Source organism: Myotis yumanensis, unplaced genomic scaffold (genome assembly GCF_028538775.1).
Source record: "Myotis yumanensis isolate MYYU_CA2020_CCGP unplaced genomic scaffold, mMyoYum1.0.hap1 SCAF_6, whole genome shotgun sequence".
Lineage (NCBI taxonomy): Eukaryota > Metazoa > Chordata > Mammalia > Chiroptera > Vespertilionidae > Myotis > Myotis yumanensis.
In genome coordinates, this window is record NW_027223757.1 from 16,673,011 (window position 1) to 16,687,897 (window position 14,887).

Consider the following 14,887-nt stretch of genomic DNA (forward strand, 5'->3'; position numbering starts at 1 on the left):
TATCGCCAGTGGCACATTCTAACAGGTTCAAAAAGGCTTGTTGTTCCAGAGATTCCAGTCAAAGCCACTGTTTGAGATGAAAGTTTAGTTAGAGGGGCATGAGGACAGAATAGGTGTCTCCTGTATCAGAGAATCTCCTTTTTGTCGTCCCCCCCCCCCACCCCCACCCTGTTTTGCCCGAGGCACCTGGGAGAGGATAGAGATCAACAGCTGAAGCCGTGGAGCCTCTGGGCCTGTCTGACCTTCTCAGAGTCCATTCCCGTGTTTAACATCACAGTGAGCACTTTTGCCCTTTCCTGTTGGTCCTCTGGGCCTCCTTGCTTTTTGGGGCATTCTTCTTCCAGCGGCCTTTACCCTTGTAGTTTGCACATTGATCTGGGCCTAAGGGGTTTCTTCTTTTTTCCCCCTTTCCTGTTGGCCCTCCGGCCTTGGGCCTTTGGTTTCCAGCCATCTGGGCCTTTTTACTTTCCTTGTTATAATAGACTTAAAAGGCAATGTCAACTAGTTGAGAAGGATTCATCCCCAAATGCCCCTTCAGCTTTCTGTAGCTTTTTCCTGGTATCTGGAGCACTTTGGCTAATAAAAGCCCAGTTTACAATGCAAACGTTCTTTGGTTGGGGAGGGAGGGGGTCTGTGTCTCTATTTCCAGTAGGCCTGATAGAGTCCTTCCTGAAGAGCAGAAGGACCCTCGTCCATTTTTGTTGGCCTGCTTGTACCATATTCAAGCTCTTCTGTTTGGGGACCCCTTCCCTGAACCCTCCTATAATGCATCTCCGATGATGCTTGAGCCAGGCAACCCCCTGTCATTAGGATCCCAGTTGGGTTTGACTAATGGGATAGCTCCTGCCAGCTCTGGAGCATGGGCCGGATCTTCTGACGGAGCCGGCGTGCTTCCTCTCTAGCTCTGTCATAAACTATCCCCTCTTATTCCCAGTTAAAAGGACGTTAACAGAGCCTGGATATCAGCCCAACTGGGATTATGCGTAGCAAAGTAGAAACTGTCGGGTTCGTAACTTTGGTGGGATCTTCCTGATAAGAGGGATTGGAATTCTTCCAATGAAGCAAATTCAAGGTAGAGAAGGGGTGTGGGCCCAGCCGAGTCTTGTGGGTTGTCCAGCTTCAGTCGCTCCTGATGGCAAAGTGGAAATTGCCCTTTCAGGAGGTAGCTTTATCCTCTCCAAATTGAGTGCCTTGCTTCGTCCTCGAGGGAGATGGGGCAACCGTCTCAAGACTGTTTTCCCTAAGAGTCCAGGGTAGGGGGGAAGCTCTTAGGTTCTTGGAGGACTCGGAGAGGGTGCCTTAATAGTAGACCGCAAGGCAGCTCATCCCCTATCCTTCCATTCCTGATCCTTAGTTTCCGGTACTACCAATACCACATCCTCTCTCCAAAATATTAACTTAGTCCCTTTTCATTTTCATCAGAATCAGAATTACGCAGTGACATAAAGGCCTTTACATATGGCATCTCTCCCCACTTGACTGATCTTTTTTTTTTAATATATATTTTATTGAATTTTTTACAGAGAGGAAGGGAGAAGGATACAGAGTTAGAAACATCGATGAGAGAGAAACATCGATCAGCTGCCTCCTGCACACTCCCTGCTGGGGATGTGCCCGCAACCAAGGTATATGCCCTTGACCAGAATCGAACCTGGGACCCTTGCGTCTGCAGGCCAACGCTCTATCCACTGAGCCAAACCGGTTAGGGCGACTTTCTGATCTTTGACAAAACAATTCCAGTTGTAATATGGTATAATAATTCAAAGACCCATTCAACGGCCACCTCTCTCCAGAATCTAAATTATGCATAGGCCAAGCATATTCCAGTAAAATACCATTTTCCTTTGTGTCATAGGTGGATATGCATAGGTAGCCCATTCTGTCAGGATTGGTCCTAGTGGGCTGCCTTTGGGACTGAACCACTGCACCCATTTGCCAAGCAAATTCAACCAAACAAACAGTAAAGAAAAGACATCAACAAATAACAAAATATTTCTCTATACAGTAATTACACTACACACACAGACAGACGAAGGCTTTCCCTTTTGTCTGTACAGCCAGACAGGGTGCCCTGTAACCTGGAGCCATTCAGGCTCAAGAAGAAACCAACAGCTGTGTCTCTATGACCACCCGGAGCCCGTCGGGTGCAGAGACCAGGCAAGGACCATGGAAGCCGCTTGCAACCAGGAGCTGATCAGGCTCAATCCAGCTGGGAGGCAACAGATGCCTCCCCTGAAAACACAGGGGGTTGAGCTGAAGGTGGAAAATTCCTGGCAGCGCGGAGAATAAAGGAAAAGCCTTGGTTTTAGCCCACGAACCCCTGGGCCGGCAGCCAGTGGATCCTCTGCTACTTACCCAAGAAAACGTCCTGCTCGCAGTCCCTGCGGATTTTGAAACTGGACACTAAAGGGAGTCCAGGGACTAGCTGTCCCTACTGGGCCGATAAGCAGAGGCAGGGTTGAGTCTTTTATGTTCATTTATTCAGTTTGCCGGCCATCGGAGAGAGCAGCAGGTATGATACCTTGAAAAACTGCTCTAACATCTCCTGCCAGTCGCCCGAATATAAGGAGTAAGGGGGAAGGAGGCTACGTGCAGCTGAGGAATGCAGCGGGGAGGGGAAGAGGGTATGTGCTCAGTGCATCTTTCCCAGGATCTTCAAGGACGATGTCACAACAGCCATCCTGTTCCTGGAATTGGAAAAAGGACAGCATTCCGGAGGCAAACTCCCGGAGGGCTCAGCATCTGGGCCCAGTGACCAGGTCAACGTATAATCTTAGAACAGACATGATTTAGAATAGCTGTGAAATTACTAGTGCCCACCCTGTTCCCTCCCTGCCCCATCAAGTACTCTCTAGTCCAAAAAGATGTAGCTGATTGTAAAATTAGTGAGGTATTAACGCATAGCCTGGGATGGGGGTGAGCTGGAGGGGGTCACTGGGGAAAAAAGGGGACGTATATAATACTTTCAACAATAAAGAATTATTTTTTTAAGTATTAAATTATACTCTATTTTCTGTTAAACAAGTTTGGTATTGCTGTTCTCTAGCATTTTTTTCCCCATGAAATAATGATGTTTGGCTATATGCATTGGCAATAGCCGTCTGTGTGGAAAAGGGAGAAAATGAATAACACAATGTGTTTCATTTTCTTATTTCCAAGTGTGAAAACCAGTCCCTAATGAAATGTCCTGAAACAGTGCTGCTGATCATCAAAATATATGCCCTAGATATGAGTGAGGACAGTGAAATGAGGACATTTAAGTCAACGTAAAGTGGAAAAATTCAGAAGATTAAAAAGCAATATATCTCAGGCCACATGGAACTAATTTTTGATGTCTCTTTCCTCTCCTAGAAGGAATAATTTTTGGAAGTGGGCAGTAAGGTTCATCTCGAGCATTTAAAAAAAATTTTATTTTCAGATACAGTTACATTCAATATTATTTTGTGTTAGCTTCAGGTGTAAAGCATAGTGGTTAGATAATCATATACTTTACGAAGTATTCCCCCCAATATTTCCAGTACCCACCTGGCACCATACATAGTAATTACAATATTATTGACTAGTCAGCTTGTTTTGATAAGCCAGTGTATCAGAACAAGATTAGTACATCCTTTTGGATACAGAAATCAGTTCTGCTTAGCTCCTAAGCAAAGAGCTGATCTTTGATCTGTATATCTAAGTGACTTCAACTCATACGGAAATCTTGATGAGAGAGAAATTGTTTTATTAGGAGTGATATATGACTCGATTTTGCAAAGACCCATCTACTGTTTTACCAGAGAAAGAACAGTTTAAAATCCGAGGATAGAAAATAAAATGTGTTCACTGAATGTAGTTCCTTTTTACGATTCTCCAATTTTGTTTGATTTATGGTTTTGTTTTTTTAAAAGAAGTAAACATAAAAAGATAGCTAAATTAAAGGTGGGAAATATATTCATCCATGATTTTTCCCCCAGCTTTCCTTTCTTCTAGGTTATAATTTCATTTATTAGCCAGTGAAAGTATAAGGACTTAGCTGCTCAGTGTTCCATGAATAACAGCCTAGTTGAAATATTTTGTTAGAATATGAGACCTTTATCTCAAAAGCTGAATTTGTTATATACCTTACCATGCTTAGTTCTCATCGGGGGGCCTCTCCAGACTGTTAAATGGATTTGTCCAATATCACAGAGCAAAGCAGCATGAAATCAAACCTTAATTCCTGTTTTATCCTACAGTTGTTTTTCTCCCCAAACATTTCCTTATCCATGTCCAACATCAAATGGTACGGATGCTCAGGAGAGCACAGGAAATAGACATGTGTAAGAGTCAGCTGACTGCCTGAGTCATACCTCTGTGACTCAGGAGCGCGGAATTGAAAACATCAAATATGCTAACTAATGTATCAGCTATTAGTGATCATAATGATAACTCCATATTGTCAGTATGCATTTTCTATCTCAGGTAATACAGCTCTTTCTTCATTACACTATCATAGGTATCAAGGAAAAGAATTATTAGCCCTAAACCTGCTTGACCCTTCCAAATCTTTATACTCGGCGTGTGAGCCGATTATAAAGGTGTTTTTTTTTTAATAGATGTGCTTGCCTATCAGCCCATTGAAAACCAGAAACACTTTAGAAATGTAACACTGCAAATGTGGCAATATATTTGGGTAATTGTATGTCTTGACAAAAAATACTCACCATAGCCTATAGAATAATCTAGTTTTTTCTCAGGTCTAGAGCACTTTCCATTCATTTTCTGAGACATTAGTATTAAGGGTATAAAATTGAGAAAAGGCCACGAGTCTCTCTGTAAGAATTTTTAAGTGTTTAGGAATGGAAAAATATAACCGGAATATGTAGTTAACAATTACATAAATGTTTTCTATATCAATTAGTTTCTCAAATCCCAACCACATGAAATTAATATAATTCCTCCTAACAAATCATTCTCCAATGTTTTTCCACTTCTTTTTTCCTAGATTGAAAAAGAAAAAACAAGCCAAACAAAATGCAGAGACAGCCTCAACATTGGCTACAAGAACTCATACTGGGAAAGAAGATGTTAATACAGCCATTTTAGAGCAAGACAAGTGCAACATTGCTGTGGAAGAGGGATATATCACTGATGAGAAAAAAAAGAGAAAAAATAATCAGTTGAAAGAGCTCAGACGTACAGAACTAAAGAGGTATTATAGTACTGGTGAGTATTGGTGGCAATATTGCGGAATTTTCATTTTAAAAATATGTAGTAATTTTTAAGACTAATTTGTAAGTGATTATAATAATAGTAACAGTTTGTTGAACAGCTACTATGTGCTAATGGCCCTTGCTTTCTATTCGTAACCTTTTGTAAAGGGATGAGGATGAAATAACGTTTCTGTGTCTCCTTCAACTTTGTGTTCCCATCATCTAGCTCAGTGCCTAGCAGATAGTGTGTGCTGATAAATATTTGTCAAATGAATGGTCACTTCCCCTGTATGAGAAATATTTTTCATAATAATCACAGAATATGAAAAATAGCCATAAAAGTGTTGGTAGAAATGGGTGCACCTTTGGCATCAGCTAAGCAACAGAAAATAGATAGAGACATGGCCTAGCATCTGTCAGTTTAAAGAAGAAAATTGGGAGTTTTAGTTAAGGGGAATCACAGTGTTCAACAGTTTCTTGGAATAGCCATTGCATCTGAAACTGCATTAGGAAAAGTGGCATATCCAGCATGATGAAAGTGATAATCCTGCTTTACTTGGATCATCCATCTCACACCTACTGCTCCTGTTGCTTGCAGGCCTGGAGTATGTTTAAAAGAGAATGCAAAGAAAGAGAACCCTGAGTCCAAACCTATGTGGTCTACAAATGGCAGTACTCAAGGTTGCTAGATGGAGAGAAGACGGGGGTCTCTGAGAGCCTGTTGCAGTACAGTATGGGAAACATGGTCTTAGAGCAGAGACTTATTCCAAAGGGCCTCAAAGTGGGGTCATGGTTAATGCCAACGTGACCAGGAGACGGATCTTGTCTCCATGCGTAATACAACTTTCTAATGGTGCTCATCAAAGATAAAATGGGCCGCCATTGGGTTGGTAGTAAGTGAGGCTGTGCTGTCATCGCTCCAACAGAGGCAGATGAGCGTCTATAGCAGAAAGCGTGTGTTTTCCAGCATTCCAGTCGGCTAATGTGAGATTATATCATGTACATATTACACAGCTTAGAGGATGCTTTTCATCCCAAGCCTTTCAGGACTTTATAGAAAACTATAACTGCCAACCTACTGAAAGACACTTCTGTGTGATCAGTAAACTTCCTCTTAAAATTTAAAGTGTTGAATATTATCCCTTATTTCCAAAAGAGGAAGAGGATTAAGGAAAATTTCATTTTACATCTTCATTTACGTATGATTTATACATTGGACATTTGTGGTGTTTATAATTGTGCAGTTTAAAATACAGGGGTGGACAAAAGTAGGTTTATAGTTGTTAATGCAACAACTAATAAAAACAGTAAAAGAACAAACTGTGTTTTGAGTACTTACAACTGTTAACCTACTTTTGCTCGCCCTGTATGATCCTTTTCCATCCTTACTTTAAATGCTGTTGCTTAAGAGGCAAAGTGGAGACATCTAGCTCTGTAGGGTTTTTCTGAAGGAGGCTGATAGTCCTACCCACTGAGTTTTCATTTTAGTGATGATACTAGTCTGACTGTGGATGCTGCATTAGATAGCTTTTCAATGCGGTGCCTTCTGTTGCATGTGTAACTCTGAGTCTGAAACAGTATCCTTCACCCTCCCCAACTAACTCCACTTGACTTCACAAAATCAGCTCAGTCATCATTTCTTCCAGAAAGTCCTCCCTGCTCCTGTTCAGGTTAGACTTCCCTTCTGTGGATTTATTTATCTGCTTCCCTATTTAGAGGCAGCCATGACTCGGACCCTGTACTTTTTGCTTTGTGCAGTATCTAAGGCAGTGGTTCTCAACCTGTGGGTCAAGACCCCTTTGGGGGTCGAACCTTTCACAGGGGTCGCCTAAGACCATCGGAAAACACATATATAATTACATATTGTTTTTGTGATTAATCACTATGCTTTAATTATGTTCAATTTGTAACAATGAAATTGGGGGTCACCACAACATGAGGAACTGTATTAAAGGGTCGCGGCATTAGGAAGGTTGAGAACCACTAAGGCATCATAGGTGATCTTTAAATGTGCATGAGTGAGTGGGTCAATTAATCTGTAGATGAATGAATACTCTTTTTGATTTGAGTTTCGATGAAAATTCTGGAGGGATATAGATCCGGACAATATATTCAATACGATAGTTGGGTCAGAATTAGTCTGTGATTTTATTTGGTAGCAGTAAGGAGAGATGCCATCGTAGTTTTCATCTGTTCTCGGGAATGGCCATGGTAACAGTGCTTGGAGGCTGGGCATTTCCATAGGAGAATCCAGTGCTTAGAGGAAACTACTAGGTGGGCCTTTGAATTCCAGGCTTCCTGTTCTGTTCATATCTGACTCTAGCTGACAAACCCATCTTGGCAGGTTTGTTTGCTCTCACAGGCCTGACCTGCATGTTCCCTAGAACCCTATCCCAGGATGTGGTCCTGTGCCACTAGGTGGAGCGTGAGGCTGCAAGTGAATGGTGATCCCAGTTCCTGGTCACTGCTTTCAGTGGCTCTAGTCTGAGAAGAAGTCACTAAAATGGGAGGGTCTTATCTGCCACATTAAGGATTTGGACTTTATTTCTTGGGGGAACTCCATCAACTCTTTGTTTTGAGATGACACATCTCAGGGTAATGGTGGAAGTGAGCTGACCAGGCGGTGGGAGACTGGGTCAGGTAAGATAGGCACCCTGAAGAGAGATTTTGCTCTTAGAAGCAGCAGTATTTGGTTATTAATATAGTGTGTGAGAGAGTAAGAGAACAGTTAAGAATTTTCAAACTAGAAAACTCAGGAAGGAGGAAAAGAAGATAATAAATGGAAGCATACTTTGACCAAATAATTGAAAGGTTCACATGGATGGTGCACCCAGGCAGACTAAATAGCCATCTCAGACTGTGGATAAAGAAAAATTGAATTTATTTAAGGGAAGGGGGTGGGGAATGGGATATCCAAAGGGAAGGGCTACACAGAGAAAAGGGGACAGGTTAGCCCAGGATGAGCTGCTGCTGCCCATCGCTCCCCTGGTTGCAAGTCTCATGGGGTCCCTTAGAGGTTGGGGGATAAGTGCCCATTGGGAATGGCAAGGGCGTGCTCCTAGGAGGGAGAGCACTCACTGGGTCCTTTGTCCAGAGCATATTTATCTCTTTCTTGCAGGTGGATATCTTAGGTCAGGTCTCAGGGGAGGGACTTAATAGAATATTCATCAGCTTCCCAGCTGTGCTCTTTCAGGGTCGTGGTCTCACTGATTGGTCGGTGCCAGGACAGGGGGTCATTAGTCAATGCAGCTGGTCCGGAGACAGCCATAGCGTCACTTGTCTGGTTTTGCTGCTTTTCTGGCGCTGAAATACAACTGAAGCCTAGATGTTATCTTTAGGGAAGAAAAGGTCAGGAGGTCTAAACCGCCTAACCAGGGATACGAAAGATCCAGGGTTCAAACTGCATGACCAGGGATATGCTAGGGGAGGAGAGGTTACCCTGGGGGTCAAGTTCTTGTTTTCCCAGTTTTGACCCTTGCTAGGCAACCGGGGCTTTCTGCCCTGGTGAGCTTCTGTACCTGACTCATCCATCATCCTTGCTCTGCGGCAGTCTAACAGTAATATTTTTACTTTTTAAATTAGGTTTATCTGTGCCTCATGTAAGCCTTGGAAAACAAATCATTGCTACTTCCTGACACTTTGAAGAATAGAACAGTTAAAATACTGATAAAATGTTACGGAAAGATGGTGTCACTAGAATTGCCTTTTATAACAAAACTAGAGACCTGATGCACGAAATTCGTGCAAGAGTAGGCCTTCTTTCCCCCGGCTGCCGGCACCGGCTTCCCTCTGGCACCCGGGACCCAGGTTTCCCTCACAGCCCCAGCTTTTTCCGGAAGGATGTCTGGTCTGATTAGCATATTATACTTTATTATAGATGGTGCCAATTCTAAAAATTTGTGACCAACTAGCTATAAATCAGAGGTTCCCACCCCACCTCCTTGGAGTTCAGTTAATTTGCTGAAATAGTTCATAGAACTCAGAGAAACATGTTACTAGGTCACTGGTTTATTAAAAAAAAAAAAAAAAAAGAACAGCCAGGTGGAAGTGATGCATAGGGCAAGGTACACAGAGCTTCCATGCCCTCTCCAAGCCATCACTCTCCCATTTCCAAGTACTCCCAGCCTGGAAGCTCTCTGAACCCCAACCTCTTGGTGTTTATGGAGGGTCATGATTGACTAAATCATTGGCCATTGGGGATTGATTCAATCTCTCACTCCTTTCCCCTCCCTGGAAATCAGGAGTTGGGACTTGGAAGTTCAACCCTCTACACAGGGATTGGTTCCATTGGCTACCATCTCTAGGTACTTTCTAAAGGTCACGTCATTAACATGACAAAAGGCAGCTTTACTTTCAACACTTAGGAAATTCCAAAGGTTTTGGGAGCTGTGAGTCAGAAATTGTGGATGAAGACCAAATATGGATTTATTATAAATCACAAAATTGCAACTTCCTATCATTTTCTTTGTTTCACGTAGCAAGTTCAGAAAGCCAAAGCTTTGTTATCTTGATAAATTAATTCCCAAACATATAAGCAGGTCAAGCTGTTGCAGGCAACCCAGAGGCCCCAGAAAAGGTGTTATAGGCCAGTCCCCTGAATTGGAGGGAGAGGGCTGTCCCCTCCCCGGTTCTTGGTTTTCATAGGAATTAATTTAAATGAATAACCCTAATTACGTTGTGATAAAGCTAATTTATTAAAGCAGTTAAACCAAGCACATTTATTAAAGAAGCAAGGTAAGCAAATCTCTTCCATCCAGCCAGAGTGCATATGGGTTTTCCCGGTTAGTGCCAAGGAAGTGAGTGTGGTGGGGGTTTGAGGAGTTAGATACCCTTCTGTCTATTGGTTTCAGAATTCTTCTGCTGAATATTTTGGTACAGATTAATTCTCAAGGTCCCTTTTACTTTGTTGTGGCCTTCCTAGAATTCATGAGAAGCACCTGGCAATTTTATCTTGCCAAGCCTTGAGATTGCTGGCTTTCTGTTTAGGGAGTAAAAGAAAATAAAACTGTCCTTTTTTTTGCCCCACCCCCCACCCCCTTTCTGTTGTCTTTAGCTGCTCCAAGGTGATTTATGCTGTGTATTCTTTGGTTGCATTGAGAATCCTTCTCTCTTCCCTTTTCCTTTCCCCTCCTTCCTGCATATTTTTTTTATTAGTTAGGAGAGGGGTATTAGCCATTTGCTCTCAAGTGTCCTTGGTTGGGGAAGATAAAGGGCTTGCAGTTTACCAGCTGGCTGCAAATTGCCCACACTGTTTGGCCTTGTTTGATCTTCTTGTCTCAGTTTCCCTATTCCACTTGCTCTGAAATTTTCCTAGCTTTTCACTGTTCTATAACAAAGCCACAGACATATAATAGCACTGTTCTTCTATTAAAAAATAATGATTATTCTGGTACTTTAGACCTCTAATCACAGAATACAGAATTAAAATGGACTCATGGAAAGAGAATAGCAAGAATGCACTTTACTAGTATATATATACTAGAGGCCCGGTGCATGGGATTGGTGCACTGGTGGAGGGTGCGTGACCTGTGGGGATAGGCCTGCTGCTCATCACGGTCAGCTGAGCTACTGTGGACCCGCCCTCTGAGCGGCTGCTCCCACTGCAGCCACTCATCCCAGTCAACCAAGCAATGCTTCCGCTGTGGGAGTGCACTGACCACCAGGGAGAAGCTCTTGCACTGAGCGTCTGCCCCCTGGTGGTCAGTGCGCACCATAGCGATTGGTCAACCAGTCGTTCTGGTCATTCTGACGTTCAGCCACTGGGCTTTTATTATATAGGATATATACATATATATGTATATATAGATGTATAGATATATAGACATATCCTATATAATAAAAGGCTAATATGCAAATCCACCTAACAGTGGAACGACCAGTCGTAATGATGTGCACTGACCGCCAGGGGACAGATGCTCAATGCAGGAGCTGCCCCTGGGTGGTCAGTGCACTCCCACAGGGGGAGTGCTGCTCAGCCAGAAGCCGGACTCACAGCTGGTGAGCACAGCGGTGGTGGCAGAAGCCTCTCCTGCCTCCGCGGCAGCGCTAAGAACCCCCCGCAAGGGGTCCCGTACTGCAAGAGGGCGCAGGCTGGGCTGAGGGACACCCCCCTACCCCCAGTATATGAATGTCATGCACCAGGCCTCTAGTAGATAGATATAGATATATATAAATATATTCTCATTGATTTCAGAGAGAAAGGGAGAAAGAGATAGAAACATCAGTGATGAGAGAGAATCATTGATCAGCTGCCTCCTGCACGTCCCCCATTGGGGATTGAGCCTGCAATCTGGGCATGTGCCCTGACTGGGAATAGAACTATGACCTCCTGGTTCATAGATCGACACCCTATGAGCCATACTGGCCAGGTATTAATATATAGTTTAATCAAATAGAATCTAAAGACTTGAGGGACTTGGGTATAAAATAAATTGAAATTAATAGGATAGAAATAATTAGGCTTATGCTTCTAGGGGCCATCTAGGAAGTCAGAGTAATGTTTAAGTGAAGTCATTCTATGAAAACCTAGGTGGTAACTAGGACAAATCTGGTGAGTCCCCCCAAAATGTACAGGAATGTTGCAGAAGGAATGCAGTTGATAAGGGAGAAGATGACAGATATGGGGGCTTGAATGAAGAGTCTACAATCAGAGGTGTTCTTGGTGAACAGGTCAAAACAATGGGAATGGAAGCAGCAGTCAAACATAATATAAGAAGAATGCTTTCATGAGCTGAAGCTCATACATGAGTTTACAAATCAAAAGAGTTCACATCACAGTTAGACTGCATTAAGGGGGAAATTCAGCACTTTGATAAACTGTGGCAAATGTTTACAGGTCATGGATAAGTGGTAAAAAAAAAAAAAAAAAAAAAGAAGTCTTACCTGCAAAGGAGCAAAGAAGGCATTTTGAATGAGCTGTGAGACTGGGAGAGAGAGCAGGAAAAAGGAGAAGCAATGTCAGGCCTGAGGAAGAAGAGAAAGATCCTATTTTGGATGAGCATCTCCTGTGGGCTCCTTGCACTGTTTCATTATTTAATTGACTACTCACCGTGATGCACAGTGGGGAAGTAGTAGCCTATTTTACAAATGAAAAACCTAGAAGCCCAGTGATTGAGAGAGGTGTCACTGTTGGTCAGCAAGCCCCACTCTGGCACCACAGCCCCAGGGGAACCTTGTACATCATGCTTTCCCGGAGTCAACTGGGAGAGAAAAAGAAGGCAAACATTAGATAAAATGTTAGTGTCTGCCCCAGGAACATTGTTGTTTCTTAGGGAAAAAAAGATGACTATGCATGGTGTTTCATTTCCCCTGAGCTATGATTTAAATGATGATAAGGTTGACATTTATCTCTAGGCTTAACTATTTGACCTGGTCATAGATGTTGTTACATTGAAAGCTCTCACTGGTTTTATACTAAAACTAGAGGCCCGGTGCATGGATTCATGCACCAGTGGGGTCCCTTGGCCGGGCCAGTGGGGATGGGCCAAAACCGGCTCTTCGACATCCCCCAAAGGGTCCTGGATTGCAAGAGGGCGCAGGCCAGGCTGAGGGACCCCACCAGTGCATAATCGGGGCCAGGGAGGGACCACAGGAGGGCTCCAGGGTGTGTCCGGCCCATCTCGCCCGGTCCTTATTGGACAGACCCCAGCAGCAAGCTAACCTAGTGGTCAAAGCATTTGCCCCCTGGTGGTCAGTGCACATCATAGTGACTGGTCAAACTGTCGGACACTTAGCATATTAGGCTTTTATTATATAGGATAAGTCAGAGGCTCACAGAACAGCTAAGATCATCGGTTTCCTCAAATACAGAGTGAGAAGAGTTCATTTATTTCACAAATGCTGGAGGGCTTGCTCAGAGCTGAGGGCATTACTAAGCTCTGAGGTAAAGCAACCAATGAGAGACAACTCCCTGCCCTTCTCAAATATAGATATTACTTCAGTGTGACTCATTTTAGTTACTATGTCGCCTATGATATGCTTGAAGGAAGGACAATTTGCTGCATTCCTTTTGTGTCAACAGATGATAAAACATGGAGTTCATATAGAGTACAGCATTAATTCTTCTCCACATCCCTGCCCTCTCCACACTCAGGGGAGGAAGGCTCCTCATGACACACTTAAAACCCTGGTTGGGTGTTGTTCAGTGGTAAGAGCATTGGTCTGTGCACTGGGAGGTCATGGGTTCAATTCCCGGCCAAGGACATGTACCTGGGTTGCAGGTTCAATCCCCAGCCCCATTTTGGGCATGTGCAGGAGGAAACCAATTGATGGGTCTCTCTCACATCCATATTTCGCTCTCTCCTGTCTCTTCCCCTCCTCCCTCCCTTCCACTCTCTAAAAATCAGTGGAGCTGGCTGGTGTAATTCAGTGGTTGAGCATCAGCCTATGAACCAGGAGGTCATGGTGTGATTCCTGATCAAGACACATCCCTGGGTTGTGGACTGGATCCCCAGTAGGGGTGGGCAGGAGGCGACAGATCAATGATTCTCTCTTATCACTGATGTTTCTATCTCTCCCTCTTCCTTCCTCTCTGAAATCAATAAAAACATATAAAAATAATAAAAATAAAAATCAGTGGAAAAAAGATCCTCACTCCTTGAGTGAGGATTAAAACTATATATATTTATATATGTTATTTTTTAAAAAAATCTCTTCCAAACAGAATTGTCTCAAAATCAAATAAAAAGAATATTTAAAAAATTCTATTATAACATTTTATGATTCCAATATTCCAGAAGTTACCCTTAAAATGCTAAATAATACCATTGGATATTTTAAAAATATATTTTTATTGATTTCAGAGAGAAAGGGAGAGGGAGAGATAGAAACATCAATGATGAGAGAGAATCATTGATCTGCTGCCTCCTGCATGCCCCCTGCTGGAGATCGAGCCTGCAACCTGGGCATGTGCCCTGATTGGGAATCGAACTGTGACCTCCTGGTTCATAGGCCGATGCTCAACCATTGAGCCACACCGGCTGGGCTAACATTGAACATTTTAATTGCAGAGTCAGACCAGTAATTTGAGATATGTGCCTCACCAATAAAGAAGATGGTATTTCTTTAAGGAAATACAAGTCCAATATTTTCTTCAAAGACATTGATGACTCTATTTTTTACTATTAAATTTTGTATCCATCTGTGCTGATTTGAGAGTGATCTAGATTTTCCTCCAGATCTTAACAATGTTTACCCAACATGATTTAATAATAATTCTTAAGGTTTCTTGAGCCCTTAGTTCTCACATTGCAGAGTGCCCTACTTGAAAAGAATTGCCTTATGTAATCCGTACAGTATCTCTTTGGGAGTCCGGTTGGCATCCCCATTTTGCACACTGGGAAACTGTTCTTGAAAAAGGAAATTTTCCTGTCCAACGTCACTCAGTGAGCCAGGGGCAGCCCAGGACTCCTCACTTAGTCTGTCTGATGCCAGAGTCTCCCCTCTAACATGAAGCTACATGACATTTATGGGAAACGCCAGCCTTTTCTGACTGGTTTATTAAGGCATTTTTACTTTACACTACATTTCTTCAGTTCTGCTATTTAGTTATTTTACCACAGTGTTTTAATTGCTATGCCTCTAGCTTGTGTTTTAACGTCCACACAGTGTTCCTACCCTCATTTCTCTTTTAAAAATAATTGTGGATACTTTTATATATTTATGTTTCTAGATAAAGCTGGTTACCAGTTTGGCCTATTTCCCTTTTCCAAATG

General features: G+C 42.9%; 1 protein-coding gene across 7 annotated transcripts in view; it reads left to right on the forward strand.

The window, feature by feature from the left end:
- NCOA7 (nuclear receptor coactivator 7) overlaps positions 1-14,887 on the forward strand; it is a 120,478-nt gene that overhangs the window by 54,193 nt on the left and 51,398 nt on the right. For all 7 annotated transcript variants that reach the window (XM_070417633.1, XM_070417631.1, XM_070417632.1 and 4 more), the window contains one exon: positions 4,967-5,187. In XM_070417633.1, the coding sequence (XP_070273734.1) occupies positions 4,967-5,187 (221 nt within the window). The remainder of the gene's footprint in view (positions 1-4,966; positions 5,188-14,887) is intronic.